Below are 19,867 nucleotides of genomic sequence, written 5' to 3'. Positions count from 1 at the left end.
GCGTATGATAGCCTAAATCATTCCTCCACCCCTACCCTCCCGCTCCTCCCCTCCCCGTCCGCCTTCCCACTGCTCGCGGGCTGGAGGTTTTCCCATCCAAATCTAATAACTAGGTTAGTTGAAAGTCATGGTCGCCTGGTCGCCTGCAGCAGAGATGGGGCTGTGGCAAGAAAAAGTGTGCAGGGCTAGAGGTAGGGCTTAGGAGGTAGAACTCCTGCCTAGCAAGCTGGAGGCCCCGAGATCAAACCCCAGTGATGCCTGAGGGGAAACTGGGCACCACGCCTTCAATCTTAGCTACTCTGGAAGCTGAGATCTGAGTTTCCGGGTTCGAAGCGAGCCAGGGCAGAAAAGTCCTCGTGAGACTCTTTATTTCCAATTAGCCACTCAAAAAGCAGAAGTGGCGCAGTGGCTCAAAGTGGTCGAGGGTTAGCCTTGAACAAAAGAACAAAAAAACAGCGCTCAAGCCCTGAGTTCAAGTCCCTCAGCCGACACACACACAAAAGGAAGTGGGCTAAAACTATGCTACAAGTAAAAACTGAGCTTCCTCATTCGTACTCAAACACTGCCTTTCTGTAGAAAATAAACTTCGCAGTGATCACTAGCATTGGCCATCCCTCCTTCACCTTTCTCCATAACAATGGTGCCAGAGATCACCCAGAAAAAAAGGACAAAACACATAGAAGAGTATGCGTTGGTTTTGCATTTGTCAGAATAACATGCACCACAAGGTATATCCTACTCCTTTACCTCTGGTGAGCACGCAGATTACTACTCTTCCCTTAGTGCATTAAGTCTTGCAGTCCTGACTGACTGCTGCTGTTTATTTAATATGACAAACACTTGAAGGCTTTTAGCTTGTAGCGTTTTGATTGTATTGCTCTTCACTCAGAGAGCTACAAGGTTTGAGTTAACAAGTTGGCAGAACTTGATAACATGTTGCTCAACTTATTCATGCCTCAGGTTGCTACCAATAACACTTAATATCAACGTTTTAGAAAATATTCAGACAAAGCCTTTAAACAGAGTGCCAGTGGATCTTAGTTACCTGGCAGGCAGACATTGGGAGAAGCAGTTTGAGGTCAACCAAAAAGTTCGAGAGGTCCCATTTCAACCAATGGCTGAGGGCAGTGGGTCACGCTTGTCTTCCCAGCTATGGTGGGAAGCCTAAATTGGAGAATTATACTCTAGGGTGGCCAGAGGTGTAAACCCCAGTACTTCCAAAAAATAGAAAATCAGGAAGTGGCACTGTGGCTCAAGCGATAGAGCACTCGCCTTGAGCTGAAGAGCACAGGGACAGCGTTCAAGCCCCATGACAGACAAAAAAAAAAAAAAAAAAATCAGTTGAAGAAGTTAATGAGTTCCAAATTTGTAGCTGTCCCTCAGCTCTTCAGCTCAAGGCTAGCACTCTAACACTTGAGCCACAGCGCCACTTCTGGCTTTTTTCTTTCTGCTTATGTGGTGCTGAGGAATCGAACCCAGGGCCTCAGACATGCAAGGCAAGCACTCTACCACTGAGCCACTTTCCCAGCTTATTCAGTGCTTTTAAAAGCTAGGGTTCAATTGCCTATAGGGAATTTTTTTTCTCTCTCTCTAGGGACTAATCCTTTACTCTCCCAGTTAATACCTACACATGATTCCATCAAAAAAAATTTTTTTTTCAGTACTGGAGTTTGAACTCACAGTCATAAGCTTGCTTAGTTTGCTTACTTGGCTGGTACTATACCATTTTAGCCACATCTTCAGCCTCCTTCCTTTTTTTGCCAGTCCTGGGGCTTGAACTCAGGGCCTGGGCACTGTACCTGAACCTCTTTGTGCTCAAGGCTAGTGCTTTACCACTAATGTTACAGTACCACTTCCAGATTTTTTCTCAGTAGTTTATTGGAGATTCGAGTCTCACAGACTTTTCTTCTGGGGCTGGCTTCAAACTATGATCCTTAAATCTCAACACCTTGAGTACCTAGGATTACAGGCATAAGCTATCGGCACCTAGCAGTGCTTGCTATTTTGGAGATGGAGTCTGATGGACTTTTCTGCCAGGGCGGGTTTCAAAACTCAATTCTCTGGATCTCACCTCCTGAGTAGCTAGGGTACAGATATGACTCACCACTGCCCAGCTCAAATAATTAATTTTACTGATTGTTTCCCCATTATAAAATTTCTCATTATAAAATGAGAATACAGGGTGATACACATCTGTAGTCCCAGCTACTGGTAAAACTGATGCACGAAGATTGATTTAGCAATTATTAAATACTGATGTTGGTTCTGTGTGCCAGATTCAATGCTAAATGCTTGACACAATTATTTAATAATTTATCAATCACCACAGACCTGTAGATACCATTATCCTCATTTCTCACTGTGTAACAAGCAGCATTAAATGACTTGCTAATATCATGACTGAATCAAGATTTTTTTTTTTTCCTGTTGGTCGTGGGGCTTGAACTCTTGGCCTGGGTGCTGTCCCTGAGCTCTTCAGCTCAAGGCCAGCACTCTACCACTTGAGCCACAGTGCCACTTCTGGCTTTTTCTGGTTATGTGGTGCTAAGGAATCGAACCCAGGGCCTCATGCATGCAAAACAAGCACTCTACCACTGAGCTACCTTCCCAGCGCTGAATCCAAATCTTTTTGACAAAGCAAAAAAAATTACATATGTAAACTGACATAGAAGTGCCAACATTTTCCTTTCTTGTCAATCACCTATGTTTAATACATAGTTCCCTATTTCCTTTACTTTTAGTATATAGTGTTAGTCCTTTGTATTTTCAGTTACTCTTATTTCATACTTGTACTTTTGAAATGTATGATGTCAAAGTTAATGTAGTCTTGGTATTGAAAGGGTATCTGTTCACAGAAGTATAAGATCTTTAAATTATGATGGGAACAGGGATATCAGAGGCACATCAATGAACTGCTAAATATTTCACTTGTTCCCAGGATAAGAATAGGATGTATTTATCTACCCACCTGGTAACTGAACAAATGCAAGCCACTCTTGCTCTGAACCCAGTGGAGGGAGCCCATCCTAATTAAACCACCATGTAGTATCTTCTGCATCTTAACTATCTGCTAAGACCCATCCTTGTTCACTGCATGAACAATTATCAGGATGGAGATTATAACAACCAAATCAGTTGTGTGTGTGTGTGTGTGTGTGTGTGTGTGCGCGCGCGTGTGCTAGTCCTAGGGCTTGAACTTAGAGCCTGGTTGCTATCCCTGAGTTTTTTCCTCAAAGCTAGCATGCTACCACTTGAGCCATAGCTCCATTTCCAGAATTTATTTATTTAGTCAGTCGTGGGGCCTGAACTCTGGGCCTGGGTGCTCTCCCTCAGCTCTTCAGCTCATGGCTTGTGCTCTACCACTTAAGCCACAGCACCACTTCCGGCTTTTTCTGCTTATGTGCTGTTGAGGAATTGAACCCAACGCCTCAAGGCAAGCACTCTACCACTGAGCCATCTTCCCAGCCCCCATCTCCAGCTTTTTGGTGGTTAATTTGAGATATCTTATGCTTTCCTGCCCAGCAAGCTTCGAACCATGATCATCAACTCTCAACCTTGAGTATTTAGGATTACAGGAATGGGCCACTGCCAACTGGGTAACCCTTAAGTTTTGTTTGTTTTTTTCCAGCCATGAGACTTGAACTCTGGGCCCAGGTGGTGTCCCTCAGCTCTGCAGCTCAAGGCTATTGCTCTACCACTTGAGCTACTGTGCCACTTCCGCTTTTCTGGTGATTAGTTGGATATAAGAGTCTCAGACTTTCCTGACTGGGCTGGCTTTGAACTGCAATCCTCAGATCTCAGCCTCCTGAGCAGCTGGGATTATAAGTTTGAGCCACTGGCGCCGGGCTAAGTATTTTTAAGAGAGCTCAGAAGCAACTTCAGCCCCAGGAAATATTGTCAAGTAAGAGGCCTGGTTCTGCTTCTACAAACATGCTACTGCGGCAAAGGACATTTGATAGAAAATCATCCAAAAGTGAGGCACTAAAGGTCAAAGATTGAAAAGTGATTCAGTAGTTTTTGGTCTGGGAAAACTAGATTTGAACCTAAGACATGGAACTTAATAGGCTAGAGCTGTATCACCTAAGCCACACTACTAGCCCCTTCGTTTTTTAGTTAGTTTCCATTTATACTCAAGGGCCTGGGCTGCAATCTTACTTGTCCTTCCCTGTGTTGTTGGGGATGAGTCACATGTCACTCTGCCACACCACTGGTTTATAACTTCTTTTTGCCTGGTTTATTCTCCCAACTTTGAACTATATTTTCCAGCTCCTCTATTGCTTTTTAAACATTTTTTTTGGGTGGGGCAGTGCTGGAGATTTCAAATGGGGTGTGCACATAAGGAGCAATTATGCTTCCACTGGGCTAAGTTCCAACCTTAAAAGGTGACTCAGAAGTTAATATTAGGTTGTAAAAATGTAACAAAGTGGTGGCTCACGCTGTAATCCTAGCTACTCCGGAGCCTGAGATTTGAGGATCACAGTTCAAAGCCAGCCTGGGCAGGGAAGTCCTTGAGACTCTTACCTCAACCACCAGAAAAACCAGAAGTGATGCAGTAGCTCAAGTGGTAGAACACTCACCTTGAGCTGAAGAGCTCACCACTTCCAGTTTTCCAGTGGTTTATTGGAGAAAAGAGTCTCATGGGCTCTCCTGCTTGGGCTGGCTTTGAACTGTGATCCTCAGATCTCAGCCTCCTGAGCAGCTAGGATTACAGGCATGAGCCACTGACGCCCCACCCATGAGATTTTTTTTTTGGGGTCCGGTTGTGGGGCCTGAACTCTGGGCCTGGGTGCTGTCCCTCAGCTCTTCAGCTCAAGGCTAGCACTCTACCACTTGAGCCACAGCGCCACTTCAAGCTTTTTTCTTTTTGCTTATGTGGTGCTGAGGAATCAAATCCAGGGCCTCATGCATGCAAGGCAAGCGTTCTACCACTGAGCCACCTTCCCAGCCCCCATGAGACTCTTTATCTCCAATAAACCACTCAGAAAACTGGAAGTGGCGCTGTGGCTCAAGTGGTAGAGTGCTACCCTTGAGCTGAAGAGCTGAGGAACAGCACCCAGGCCGGGTTCAAGCCCCATGCTCGACAAAAATAAATAAATAAATAAAAGGTGCCAGATGTGGTGGTAAACATCTGCAATTGCAGAATTCAGTAAGCTAAGGCAGGAGGTTCTCAGGGCCAATAAGGAACTTGGGCTATGATTACCTAGCAAAAATATCTAAAGGAAAAAAAAAAAAAAGGAAGCTAAAAATCTGAAACCACTGTTACTCCACAAGAGGGCAATGTTTGAACACTACTTTATTTAGTTAGTTATGGGCCTTGAACTCAGGGCCTGGGCCCTGTCCTTAAACTTTTCTACTCAAGGCTAGCACTCTACCACTTTGAGCCACAGTGCCACTTCTGGTTTTCTTTTCTTTTTCTTTTTTTTTGGTCATGGGGCTTGAACTCTGGGACTAAATGCTGTCCCTCAGCTCTTCAGCTCAAGGCTAGCGCTCTACCAGTTGAGCCACTTCTGGTTTTCTGAGTAGTTTATTGGAGATGAGTCTCACAGACTTTCCTGCCCAGCCTGGCTTTGTACCTTGATCCTCATGCCTCAGCCTCCTGAATAGCTAGGATTACAGGCGAGAGCCACTGGTGCCCAGTTCCACTTCTGGTTTTCTTGTGGTTAATTGGAAATGAATCTCAGACAGACTTTTCTGCTTAGGTTGGCTTTGATTACTGTCCTCAGATCTCAGCCTCCTAAGTAGCTAGGATTAGAGATGTGAGCTTGAACATAACTTTAAATGCAAGGTCTGGCCAACTGCTGTTTATTTCCTTTAATATGCTGAGATGGCTGCACCCTTAATGACAGGTGGGCTGGTCATCCTCACTTCCTCTCTGGGTTGTCCTGCTGAGATGGTACCAATTCTCCTAATCCTGGCAGCACTGCTGTCTGGGGACCAAGAGCAGTGTTAGCGGATATCAGGAGGGAAAGCAGAGCACCTGGTTTCCTCACAGTGTTTGAACCAACTTACTCAGATGTTGTCTGCTGGAAAGGGGTAATGTGGTGGCAGTTTCCCCTTAGCTCTTTGTACATACTCGGCACCAGCTCTCAAACTCTAGCAGGCTTGGTAAAATAGATTGCTGGACCTCAATCCTAATTTCCAGTTCAGAAGACCTAAGGAAGTTCTTCTGTGATACTGATGCTGATCTGAGGACCCTGAGAACCACAGCTCTAGGGCTCCAAGGTATTTCTGGTCTTCATCTTAACTCCTATCGTGCATCTATTGCTTTACAACCATTTACTTATTATTTCTTCTCTGTTAGCTTTCCCTTTGTCTCCATTAGGAGAATTAAAGGAAAGACCAAAAGCAGGAGTGAACAGTGTTAGATTCATCTTAAAGATTCCTCTGAACAAGGATCCAGGCACTCTTGTCTGGTGGTTTGGTATTTTAGGAGAAATAAACATAAACACACTTACACACATATGTAGTTGTATAGCTACATATATTTTGGAAATTTTCCTCTTGTCTTCTAGGCTTAAAATGTTTTTAAGTTGTAATAGTCATAAAATTTACTGATTTAAGTAAGTGTACAGATAAGTGTCATTACATACATTCACATTTTTCTGTAGCCATCACTTCAGACTTTTTTTTTCTTCTGTCTGTCATGGGCCTGAACTCTGGGCCTGAGCGCTGTCCCTCAGCTCTTCAGCTCAAATCGAGCGCTTTACCACTTGAGCTACAGCGCCACTTCCAGTTTATCTTCAGACTTTTTTTATCTTCATCAACTCAAGCTCTGTATCCACTGAACAGTAACTTCCACCCTCATACTCCCCTAGCCCTTAGCAACCCCCTTTCTACTCGAGGACTACTTCTGGACTATTTTTCTTAATAAAAATGAGGGTCCATTGTTGCTTAATGGGATTGTTTCTATACACCCAGGCCTTCTTGCATACACATGATTGAGTTTATTGTAGTTTATTGTAGAGAAAGGTAACAAAAAGTGAGGCTGGAGAAAGAAAAGGGATGGAGGCACCAAGTAGATGTAGGCTTCCTACCCACAAGCTCAGCAACCCTGCCATGGATCTGCCCTATTCTTTCGCATCAAGAAGTTGATTTTTCGAGCCATTTCCATGTTGTAAATCCTCCGGCAGGTCTCATAGCTTTCCCGTTGTCGGCGGCGACAAGGCTTCTCATAATATCGTCGTCGCTTGATGTCCTCTGTGAGCCCATCCATTGTGAGGATTCTGTGTAAAGACAGGCCATGAAGTTAAAAGCTTGACTCATTACTATTTCAGTTTCACAAACAGAAACTCAATTGTCCAAAACAATTGGCGTTTGTAAAAAAATCAGTGTACAATGGTGCCAATACAATATTAACTGCCTATTTATATGGGTCTTAGTAAGAATTTGTGGAGAAATTACGCAATTATATGGATCTTGCTCTTGAAGAGGTTTCAGCCAAGCCCATATTCTCAAACTTTCTCTACTGTAACAAACCTGAGGGATATGACACAGTTTCACAAAAACAGTAACTTCCTATGGCAGTAATATTCAATCAAGGAGGCATTTCAGAAACATCTAATGGGATTAGTCATTTGTAATTAAAAAAAAAAAAGTGTTGGGCTTTGGTGGCTCATACCTTTAATCCTAGCCACTCAGGAAACTGAGATCTGAGGACTGTGGTTCAAAGCCAGCCTGGGCAGGGAGGTCTATGAGACTCTAATCTCCAATAAACTATGAGAAAACCAGAAGTGGAGCTGTGGCTCAGAGTAGCAGAGTGCTAAACTTGAGTAAAAAAAACTCAGGGATAGCACCCAGGCCCTGAGTTCAAGCCCCATGACTGACAAAAAAACAAAAACCCAACAAGAACAACCACCAGCTGGGTGCCGATACCTCATGCCTGTAATCCTAGCTACTCAGGAGAGGATCACGGTTCAAAGCCAGCAGCAAAGTCTGTGAGACTCATCTCCAATAAAGCACTAGAAAACTGGAAGTGGTGCTGGAGCTCAAATGGTAGAGTGTGTGCCTTGAGCTGAAAAGCGCAGGGACAGCGCCCAAGACAAGTTCAACCTCCAGGAATGATTAAAAAAAAAAAAAAAAGAATGACCACCAAAAACTCATTAGAGCTGATTCCAAGTCAGGTGTGATGTTGCATGCCTTGCCTATAATCTCTGCACTCTCACACCTGAGCCACAGCTCTACTTCTGGCTTTTTGGTGATTAACTGGAGATAAGTCTCATAGACATTCCTACCTGGGCTGGCACTGAACCTCAATCCTCAGATCTCAGTCTCCTCAGTAGCTAGGATTACTGGGCATATAAAGCCACTGGCACCTGGTCCCCTTTTAATTTAATTAATTAATTAATTAATTTAGGGTCTGGTCGTGGGGCCTGAACTCTGGGCCTGGGCGCTGTCCCTCAGCTCTTCAGCTCAAGGCTAGCGCTCTACCACTTGAGCCACAGCGCTACTTCCATCTTTTTTTCTTTTTGCTTATGTGGTGCTGAGGAATCGAACCCAGGGCCTCAGAGGCATGCAAGGCAAGTGCTCTACCATTGAGCCACCTTCCCAGCCCTCCTTTTAATTTATTTTAAGACAGGGTCCCACTAAGTTCCTCAGGTTAGACCTGAACTTATGATCCTCTTGCTTCACCTTCCAGAGTATCAGGACTTATAGGCATGTATCTAACTATCAATTTTTTTCCCCCTGTGCTGGTCCTGAGGTTTGAACTCAGGGCCTATGTGCTATCTCTGAGCCTCTTTGTGCTCAAGACTAGTGCTCTACCACTTGAGCTATAGTACCACTTCCAGCTTTTTCTGAGTAGTTTATTGGACATAAAGAGTCTCATGGGCCAGGCATCGGTTGCTCACACCTGTAATCCTAGCTACTCAGGAGGCTGAGATCTGAGGATCACAGTTCAAAGCCAGCCTGGGCAAGGTGAGACTCTTATCTCCAATAAACCACTAGAAAACCAGAAGTGGCACTGTGGCTGAAGTGGTAGAGCACTCGCCTTGAGCTGAAGAGCTGAGGGACAGCACCTAAGCCCAGAGTTTAAGCCCCATGACTGACCAAAAAAAAAAAAAAAGTCTCCTCAAATCTCAGCTTTCTGAGTAGTTAGGATTACAGGTGTAAACTACTACCCCTAGGTACTCTGAAATGTTAACACTAATGTGGTAGCCTCAAGCAAAAATGCCACCCCAACTCCTACCTTCCCCACTACTAGACTTTTTCTCAATTTTGATGGGAAGCCTAGTTACTTCAAAAGTTTTTCTTCTTCTCATTTGTGGTAGGGGTAAAGGAAGGGCTTGGAATTGAATCCAGGGTTTCACATATACTAAGCAGGCACTCTACCACTGAGTCACACCCTTCAGCTCTTCTCTCTTTTCTCTCTTTTGGTGCCAGTCTTGAACTCAGGGCCTGAACACTGTGCCTGAGCTTCTCTGCTCAAGGCTAGTGTTCTATCTCCTAAGTCACCACTCCACTTCCGTGGTTAGAGATAAGAGCCTCATAGAGTTTAAAACCCTGCTTGGCTTGGCTTCAAACTGCAACCCTCAGACCTCAACCTTCTGAATTGCTAGGATTACAAGCATGAACTACAGCACCCAGCTTACCCTTCTCTTAAAAATAATAATTTATTATACTGTTATTCAGCAATTATTTCATTGTTATTCTACTAGCTATTTAATAAATGTGTCCCTCATTAAGCTGAAAATCCCTTAAGCCAAAAGCTATGCTCTATTTTTTTTTTTCAGTTGTGGGGCTTAAACTCTGGGCCCTGGGCTCTGTCCTTGAGCTCTTCAGGTCAAGGTGAGTGCTCTACTACTTGAGCCACAGTGCCACTTCTGGTTTTCTTGTGGTTAACTGGAGATAAAAGTCTCTTGGACTTTCCTTGCCCAGGCTGGCTTTGAACCAGATCTCAGCTTCCTGCGTAGCCAGGCATGAGCCACCAGCACTCAGCTGAGCCACCAGCACCAGGCACTATGTTCTATTAATATTACCCTCAATGTCTATGAAATAGATCTAGAACCTGCTTCTTTCCTGCCTATCCAATTCCTTGCAATGCAGCTTTTCACACTGTATTAATAACTTCCCCAATTCAAACTCATCTCTTTGTTCTAATTAAGCTAAGATATTGTACCTATTGTATAACCGAACTAATCTCTAGGCTCCTGAGAACTCTGACTCCAATCTACAATTTGTCATTATTTTGGTCCTGATTCACTACTTATCATTTGTTCCTGAGGAAGTCAAGGTACCTTCTAGGTTGCCCTCTATTCCAGGCACTGTTTACAAGTTCACGCTTACCCTATCTCTTCTTTCTATGCAAAAAGTAAGTCAAACACAACTGGAGATAAGGAGTTGGAGACCTAGTCATTATAATTGGAGGAAAATGGATGAAGGAAATAAAAACAAGAAAAACCACCAGCTATTTCTGCACAGTGGGAAACTCCATTCACTGCTTTTGTTGTACTACAAAGTCCAAGGTAACAACAGATTGGTCATGAACTTGGAAAGAACTGGGCTTTAGGTAAATTACAAGTGTGAATAGGCATGGGAAACACTGTCTGGTAAGCTCCTTTCCCAGTCTCTTACTGTTTAATATAAAAAAATGAGAAGCTGGAGCTGGAGGTTGTAGTTCAGTTGTAGAATGCCCAACATATACAAGGTCATGGTTTAAATCCCCAACTGCTTTCTCCCTTCCCCGCCCCCCCCAACTAAAGGCATAGCTTAAGTGGTAGTACTAGTCTCCTGTAAATGACCAGATATGCCTGAGGCCCACCTAAAGAATAATTTGTACAATACTAGGAAGTTATATTTGTATTTGTTTAGTGGCAAGGAGATGGGAAACAAGAGAATTGCTATCAATTCCCAAAAGTAGGAGAAGCAAATCGGTACAAGTTTTGTTAGAAATATAGCAATATCAGCTGGGTGCTGGTGGCTCACACCTATAATCTTAGCTACTCAGGAGGCTGAGATCTGAGGATCGCAGTTCAAAGACAGCCTGCGCAGGAAAGTCCATGAGACTCTTATCTCCAATAAATGATCAGAAAATGGGAAGTGGCGCTGTGGCTCAAGTGGTATAGCGCTAGCCTTGAGCTGAAGAGCTGAGGGACAGTGCACAGGCCCAGAGTTCAAGCCCCACAACTTAAAAAATATATATATATATGTAGTATCTCAGGCCATGAAACCATTTCCCTTCACCTGATTCATTAATGTTATCTTTCGTGATTCTAACTGTAAACCTCCTCCATTCTGGTTCCATGATTTCTTTAGAAATCATGCCAGAGGACTTCAACCCTGATGTACAATGAAGTCATCTAGAGTTTTTAGAAGGTACTGATGGCCTAGCTCTTAGCTTTGTCTAGAGTCAGGCCATGCACTGGTACTGTTTTTAAATTTTCCAGATGACTCTAATGTAGAGCCATGATTGAGAACAAGAGACCCAGACACTGCTGATACCCTTATCTCTGTAGCCCCAATTTTAACTATAGTCTACTATTTCTAATCATCTCTAACTCTACAGAAAACAATATGTTTCATTGCCACATTTATTCTGCAAAAATTATAATACTGTAAGAGAGATATAAAGAGAAACACTGCTATAAAAGCACACAGCTGAGGCATTTAACTTGAATTTGAGAATGAGATAGTATCATGAAGGCTTCCTAATGCACGTTATTTGAAATCTGAAGAGTAAGTAGGTTGCCCTATTTCTATTCTTTTTCTACATCAATTATTGTCCTAAAACATAATCAGATCACACAGACCACTATAAGCCTATGATTCCCAGACTTATCTGTACATTACAATCACCTGGGGAATCTTGAAAATTTCTAGATCACACCATAGACCTTAAATCACAGGGTACAAAGGAAGAAAAAGGGACATAGCAAGTTTCTCTTTCCTTCCTTTTATGTTTCTTTTCTCTCCCTTTTTCTTTCTTTCTTTCCTTCCTTTCTTCCTTCCTTTCTTTTTTCTTTCCTTCCTTCCCTCCCTTTTTCCAACTTATTCCAATGTGCAGACAAATTTGAGCACCACTAGTATAAGCTCCAGCTGGCCCAGGCTGGAAAGCTGGTGAAACTCTTGTCTCCAATTAATCACCAACAAGCTGGAAGCAGAGCTGTGGTCAAGTGATAGAGCACTAGTCTTGAGCAAAAAAGATCAAGGACAGTGCCCAGACCCTGAGTTCAAGGCCCAGGACAGACACCAAAATAATAAATAAATAAATTTATCACCTATGAAGAGCCTATTGGAATGATAATTTAAAATTAGAAAGGAAACCTGGCGCCAGTGGCTCACGCCTATAATCCTAGCTACTCAGCAGGCTAAGATCTGAGGATCCTGGTTCAAAGCCAGCTCAGGCAGGAAAGTCTGTGAGACTCTTATCTCCAATAAACCACTGAGAAAACCAGAAGTGGTACTGTGGCTCAAGTGGTAGAGCGCTAGCCTTGAGCTGAATAGCTGAGGGACACTGCCCAGGCCCAGAGTTCAAGAGCCATGACTGAAAAAAAAAATTAGAATGAAAGGAATCACAAGAGCAAAGTCTAAAATTAAAAATACAGCAACTGAATTTAAATACTCCAATACTTTATTCGTTTTGAAAGAGTGTTTAAAACAGAGTTGGTCATTTTACTAAGTAAATTCCTATGCTGTGAAACAAAAAAGGCAAGAAAAAAAATAAAAAGAACTTAAGGACAGAGGAAGAGGTAGGAAAGACCAAAATGACAGGGTTGGAAAATACTGTCCCTGGGTGGTTCTAACTACCAAACATACAGAGTGATAAATATCAAGGTGCCAGATGAGGGATTCTATTTCCCTGGACCATCTAGTCACTTTAAAAATCATACAGTAACTTCAAATGAGTCCCTGGAGTAAAGTTATCCATTTGACTTCATTTCAAAAATGGATGCAGAAGGGGGCTGGGAAGGTGGCTCAGTGGTAGAGTGCTTGCCTTGCATGCCTGAGGCCCTGGGTTCGATTCCTCAGCACCACATAAGCAAAAAAAAAAGAAAGAAAAAAGCCAGAAGTGGCGCTGTGGCTCAAGTGGTAGAGTGCTAGCCTTGAGCTGAAGAGCTGAGGGACAGCGCCCAGGCCCAGAGTTCAGGTCCCACGACCGGACCCAAAAAAAAAAAAAACAGCAGATACTGAGTTTGAGTCCCAGTCTCAGAAAAAAAAAAAAAAAAAAAAAGAATGAAAATTTATTCCAGGCAAACCCAGAAGTGGATTGAGCAGCTAGAATTTTACAACCTGGCCAATTGCATAAATGTTACCTGAAGAAAGGACCCAGAAGAGAACAGGACGAGAAGGCAAAGGCTATAGCTCGGGCTCTGTTGACCTCCAGGGATGTGAGTGTACAGTTCACATAGGAGTGAAAATGCCTAGCCCCTGCTCAGAGGACTCTGTAGAGGAATGTAATGCTGAGAACTCCAACAACCTAGTTTTCCTGGGTGAGGATCACTTCCTTGCACAAACTGGGATCTGCCTGGTGTGTCTGAATTTTCCCATGTCTTCACAGAATTCTGAATCGTTTGTCTGATACTGGAGCCCTATTGCCTCTGAACTACAAAGCAACTGAACGACAATATTCTTCTGGACTTTTAACTTCCTTCAGATGTCTACCTGCTTTACGATATGTCACTGATGGTTCCAGAGCTGAAAAATGCACAAAACTTTACAGCAGACTTTAAAAGAAAAAAAGAAAATTAATTCTGATATTAATAGTAAACTGATTTGCATGTCAGAATAAAGTTTATTAATTATTTTATCATTGTTTTTGTCTTAAGCTTTCTTAGGCACAATCTGATAGTCAAGAAAAATAGCTAAAATCTCAATCTCTCAATTAACAATCCATACAACATGGAAGTGGCACTGTAGCTCAAGTGGTAGAGCGCTCGCCTTGAACTGAAGAGTTGAGGGACAGCACCCAGGCCCAGAGTTCAAGCCCTACGACCAACCAAAAAAAAAAAAAAATCCATAAAACAAATACTAAGAAGGTAAAAATTTCATTACAATGACTTCTAAATTGGGGTAAGAGGCTGGGAAGGTGGATCAGTGGTAGAGTGCTTGCCTTGCATGCATGAGGCCTTGGGTTCAATTCCTCAGCACCACATAAGCAAAAAAAGAAAAAAGCCGGAAGTGGCGTTGTGGCTCAAGTGGTAGAGCACTGGCCTTGAGCTGAAGAGCTGAGGGACAGCGCCCAGGCCCAGAGTTCAGGCCCCATGACCGGACCCCCCAAAAAAAAACTAAATTTGGGTAAGAGCTAACATATAATACTTAATATGAACCAAACACTGTTTTAGGTTTATCATGAGGTAGGTACTATTGATAAGCTCCATTTCACACATGAAGAAACTGAGGCAGAGAGACACAATTTGCCTACCAGAGATCAGGAGGCTAGTATGTGGCACAGCTAGAGTCTGAATTAGGTATTTTTATTTATTTATTTAGCAGTACTAGGGTTTTGAACTCTAGGGCTCTTACTTCCTAAATAGGCTCTTTATCACTTGAGCCATGCACCTAGCCCATTTTGCTTTACTTATTTTTCAAGTAGTTTCTCATGTTTTTGCTCAGGCTGCCCTTAAGACTGTGATCTTCCTCTGACCTATGTGTTCCCCAGCAGCTGGGAGGTCAGGGGTGCACCACAACAATAGATTAGTTTGTTGGGATGAAGTCTCAGCTTTTTGCCCAAACTGGCCTGGATCTTCATCTTTCCATCTCTTCTTCCTGAGTAGCTGGGATTACAAGCATTCACTACCATACCTATTATTCAAACAAGTATTCTAATTGGAAAAAAACTGCAATAGGTCTCTTTATTCCCCCCCCCCATTTCCAACAAAACAAGCAAATAAGAAATAATCTAGAGGGCTGAGAAGGTGGCTCAGTGGTAGAGCACTTACCTTGCATGCATGAGGCCCTGGGTTCGATTCCTCAGCACCACATAAGCAGAAATAAAAAAGCCGGAAGCGGTGCTATGGCTCAAGTAGTAGCGTGCTAGCCTTGAGCTGAAGAGCTGAGGGACAGCGCCCAGGCCCAGAGTTCAGGCCCCACGACTGGACCCCCCAAAAAATATATAGAGAGAGAGCCAGGTCCTGATGGCTCAAGCCTGTATCCTAGCTACTCAGGAGGCTCAGATCTAAGGATCATGGTTCAAAGCCAGCCTGGGCAGTAAATCTATGAGATTCTTATCTCTAATTAACCACCTAAAAACCAGAAGTAGCCCTGTGGCTCAAGTGGTAGAGTGCTAGCCTGGATTTGAAGAATTCAGGGACAGCACCCAGGCCCAGAGTTCAAGGCACATGACCTACCAAAAAAAAAAAAAAGCTCGTAATATAAAAAGATGTGTGCTTGGCTGGGAATGTGGCTTAGTGGTAGAGTGCTTACCTAGCATGCATGAAACCCTGGATTCGATTCCTCAGTACCACATAAACAAACAAACAAAAAAGCCAGAAGTGGCACTGTGACTCAAGTGGTAGAGTGCTAACCTTGAGCAAAAGAAATTCAGGGACAGTACCCAGGTCCTGAGTTCAAACCCCAGAACCAGAAGGGGATGGGGGGGCGGGGAGAGCAAGAAAGCAAGATGTGTACTTGCTAGACTTGTTGGTATACGCTATAATCCCAGCATGCATGGAGATGGAGTTAGGATTACTAGGCCAACCTGGGCAACATAAGAAGACTCTGTCTTCACAGAACTAGAGGGAATCAGGGAAAAACATATAACAGTGGGACCCATCAGCTGCACTGGACATTGACCAAAATGAACTAAGCAACTCAATGGCAGTGATGGGAGGGAGGGAACAAATGGGAAAGAAGGAACAGCTGATGCTATGCAAAACAGAAGAAATGTACATACCACCCAATGTGGAAGAAATAACTGTATCACAAAGCTCATAGAACTCATAAATGTTATAGACTGCCATAGACAATTTGCTTCAGGAAAGTTAGAATGTGTTTGTTACTTTAACTGAGCATCACTACCCCACAATACTGTGAAATTTTGGGAAATTATATATCCACTTAATCACAATAAAAAATTTGAAAAAAAAAAAAGAAGACTCTGTTTTAAAACAAAATAAAACAAGATGTATTTTGAAAGGCTGGAGATGTAGTTTAGTGATACAGCGCTTGTAAAGACCTGGGTTCAATATGCAGCAAACTACAACCCCTCCCCCAAAAAAGGTGTGCTTTGGGTTCCTCCACATCACTCAATTTGTGTGAGCCACAAAACAGTTTAATTAGTAGGCTTTCCTTTTTTGTGAAATAGTTACAACATCATTGAAGACCTGAGGGCCAGCTCACATAATCTTTTTTTTTTGGGGGGGGTGTGGAGGGGGTCAGTCATGGGGCCTAAATTCTGGGCCTGGGCGCTGTCCTTGAGCTCTCTACCACTTGAGCCACAGCGCCACTTCCGGCTTTTTTCTTTTTGCTTATGTGGTGCTGAGGAATTAAACCCAGGGCCTCATGTATGCCAGGCAAGCACTCTACCACTGAGCCACTTTCCTAGCCCCTCATATAATCTCTTAAAATCTCCTTCCTGGGCTGGGAAGGTGGCTCAGTGGTAGAGCACTTGCCTTGCATGCCTGAGGCCCTGGGTTCGATTCCTCAGCACCACATAAGCAAAAAGAAAAAAGCCGGAAGTGGTGCTGTGGCTCAAGTGGTAGAGCGCTAGCTTTGAGCTGAAGAGCTGAGGGACAGCGCCCAGGCCCAGAGTTCAGGCCCCACGACCGCACCCAAAAAAAAAAAATCTCCTTCCTACATACAATTCTTTGATAACTCAACAGTTTGTGTCTTCAATTCCTGCTCCACACTAAAGTGAGACAATGACTGACGAAAGAGGCATGCCCAAAACCAAGCATCAGAATCCTTATTCTTTTTTTTTTGTCGGTCATGGGCTTGAACTCTGGGCCTGGGCCCTGTCCCTGAGCTCTTCAACTCAAAGCTAGCGCTCTACCACTTGAACCACAGTATCACTTCTGGTTTTCTGAGCGGTTTATTGGAGATAAGAGTCTCATGGTCTTTCCTGCCCAGGCTGGCTTTGAACCAAGATCCTCAGATCTCAGCTTCCTGAGTAGCAAGGATTACAGATGTGAGCCACTAGCGCCTGGCCAGAATTCTTATTCTTGGTAAGGGAAGAAGGCTAAGGAATATGGAGCTTGAGAAATTAAGAGCAGTAAGACATAATTAGGGCTATCCCTATACCTCATAGCCTGGCATTCAAAAACCTTTCCATACCGCAGCTCCACATTAGCCAGTTTGCTTCAATTTATGTATTTTCTCTTATGCAGGGAAGTACCCTGTAATCTGTAATTACTTCCCATCTGCTTGTTTCTCCAAAATCCCAATCAGAATTCATTTTTTTCCATCAGCTTTTGTTCCACAGCAAACCCTTCCTCAACCACTTACCATATACTATGTTTCTATTTCTCTAGGACTTTACATCTTGATTACACTACTGGGCTATATTATAAGTCTTAAATAAAAGTCAAGGTTTTCATTAAAAGGATGATGAATGCTCCCTGCATAAGTGTTATAAAAGCTACGTTTTGGGGGAAAAAATTCTTTTCTTTGTGCAGGTCCTGGGGCTTGAACTCAGGGCTTGGGTACTGTCCTTGAGCTTTTTCATTCAATGCTAGTACTCTACCACTTGACTCAGAGTTCCACTTCTGGCTTTTTGGTAGTTTATTGGAGATAAAAGTCTCACAGTGTTTCTTACCGCGGCTGGCTTCAAACTATATCTCAGCCTCCTGAGTAGCTAGGATTACAGGTGTAAGCCTGTAGTTTTTAATCTAAAAAATGACTTTGTTAGTTGAGCACTGATGGCTCACATCTGTAATCCTAGCTTCTCAGGAGGCTGAGATCTGAGAATCAGGATTCAAAGCCAGCTCAGGCAGGAAAGTCTGTAAGACTCTTACCTCCAATAAACTTCTTAAAAGCCTGAAGTGGAGCTCTGGCTCAAGTGGTTGAGCACTAGTCTTTAGCCAAAGGAAGCTCAGGGACAGTTCCCTGGCCCTTAGTTCAAGCTTTAGGACCAACACAAGAAAAAGAAAAAAAGAAACTAAGGGGCTGACAAGATTCAAGTGACTTAACAGTGGTTTGAGACCAATCTATTCCAAGGAAAGAAGTAAATAAACCAGGATACATCTAAGAGTTGGATCTGGTCATGATTCCGATTCTTTTTTTTTTTTTGGTCGGTCATGGGGCCTGAACTCTGGGCCTGAGCGCTGTCCCTCAGCTCTTCAGCTCAAGCCTAGCACTCTACCACTTGAGCCATAATACCACTTCCGGCTTTTTTTCCCCCCTGATTATGTGGTGCTGAGGAATCGAACCCAGGGCCTCATGCATGCAAGGCAAGCGCTCTACCACTGAGCCCATGCTTCCGATTCTTTACCAGTTGGTTACCTGTTAAGCGTCCTGTATGCAGCTTCCACATTTCCTTCCTGTACCATCACAGTCCTGGCAATGAATTTCAGATGTTTTGCCATCACCTTGGATTTAAGTCTTCACGCTGCAAGACCTACGTGATGATGTAGAGAACAAAGCACTGAGACCGGGTAAGGAAACACAAACTACTGTTCATTTTACTGGACGTCTGGAAATGAAACGCATGCTTTGTCATCTTTTAGAAAATTCATACAAAGCATCTCCTGATTTCCTTGGGACTGGAGACGTGGCTCAATGCTGGAGCACCGGCCTAGCAAGATGGTGGCCTTGAACGCAAGTCCCAGTACTGCCACGAAAAAAAAAAAGGAAAGAAAAGGAGGGAGAGAGAGAGAGAGAGAGAGAGAGAGAGAGAGAGAGAGAGAGAGAGCCGGTGGCTTACGCCTGTAATCCTAGCTACTCAGGAGGCTGAGATCTGAGGATTATGGTTCAAAGCCAGCCCGGGCAGGAAAGGCTGTGAAACTTATCTCCAATAAACCACCAGAAAACGGGAAGTGGTGCTGTGGCTCAAGTGGTAGAGCGCTCGCCTTGAGCTGAAGAGCTGAGGGACAGCGCCCAGGCCCAGAGTTCAAGCCCCATGACGAAAGGAAGGAAGGTTGGTTCTCTCGTTCTGTTAGCACAACCCCTACGTATGGAAGAAGCGAGGCGGTGGCAGGTGTCACCGCTACTGAGCGGCCGGCCGGAGGCTGGAGCAGCAGGGTGTCCCCAGACACCGTTCACCGCCCCAGGAAGCTTTGGGCTGCGAGTCGGAAAAGGGATCTGTCGGTCTTGCGTGGAGGGACAACAGCACGCAAACTTACCCACCCGCTCGCAGCGCCGGCCTGGCCTTCCCAGCCCCAGCACCGGCCCTGCCTGACAGCACCCTGAGGACTCCGCGGACGCAGCCGACCCGAGCGGGCTCGCAACCGACCCGAGCGGGCTCGCAACCGGAAGCGGAAACTACGGAATCCCCTGCGCCGCGCTACCACAAAACCCCAACCAGCCACAAACTGCGTAGTAACCATGGCAACGCTCTGGATGGGCTCTGGTCGGCGGCTGGTCCCCTGAGCAAGCAACGTGCTCGTTCATTCAAGTTCTCCATTTTCCTTTGGAGTGGCAGTCCCCGCGCCTGGGAGCTTAATCTGGTTCCATAACCCCTAAATCCCATTAGCTCCTAAATCCCCATCGAGATTGAATTTCTTTTTCTGGAAGGACAATGAAACGTGCCAGGCTTCCGCAGCACACTTCCTGTTTTCTCTTAGTGAAGGTCACAGGTCTGCCTTCCCCCTCCAACCCCCACAAGTGAAAAACAGGCCCACCTCCCTCATCTGCCTAAAAACTAAGCATTTGAAATGAGCGAATTTCTATGACACCATTTTCCTAGCCATTTCACTAAATAGGGTGAAATCACTAAAAGTCATGGGAAATAGCTGCAGGATTTTTATGTCAGCTTGGCCATTTGCCTTCTAGTAAGAAC

General features: G+C 44.1%; 1 protein-coding gene across 2 annotated transcripts; it reads right to left on the bottom strand.

The window, feature by feature from the left end:
* Positions 1-6,464: 6,464 nt before the first annotated feature.
* Positions 6,465-19,307, bottom strand: Mrps21 (mitochondrial ribosomal protein S21). Of its 2 annotated transcripts, none has more exons than XM_013015060.1 (3): positions 19,212-19,307; positions 18,373-18,487; positions 6,465-7,223 (listed from the first exon to the last, which is right to left on the bottom strand). In XM_013015060.1, exons 2-3 carry the CDS (start codon positions 18,453-18,455, stop codon positions 7,043-7,045), a joined length of 264 nt encoding a protein of 87 aa, XP_012870514.1. In that variant the 5' UTR covers positions 18,456-18,487; positions 19,212-19,307; the 3' UTR covers positions 6,465-7,042. The 2 variants fall into 2 exon arrangements, with proteins under 2 accessions (XP_012870514.1, XP_012870515.1); XM_013015061.1 differs by having other exon boundaries at positions 19,216-19,307.
* Between the last annotated feature and the right edge of the window lie 560 nt (positions 19,308-19,867).

The sequence above is a fragment of the Dipodomys ordii genome, unplaced genomic scaffold (genome assembly GCF_000151885.1).
Source record: "Dipodomys ordii isolate 6190 unplaced genomic scaffold, Dord_2.0 Scaffold26, whole genome shotgun sequence".
Lineage (NCBI taxonomy): Eukaryota > Metazoa > Chordata > Mammalia > Rodentia > Heteromyidae > Dipodomys > Dipodomys ordii.
Note: the sequence above shows the minus strand (reverse complement) of the source record. Positions and strands in the feature narration are given on the sequence as shown.

Bases quoted from the DNA above. Each gene is read 5' to 3' on its own strand.
- Mrps21 (XM_013015060.1), bottom strand. From the start codon at position 18,455: ATGGCAAAACATCTGAAATTCATTGCCAGGACTGTGATGGTACAGGAA. The intron at 7,224-18,372 runs GTAACCAACTGG...GTCTTTACACAG, and splicing joins GCATACAGGACGCTTAACAG to AATCCTCACAATGGATGGGC.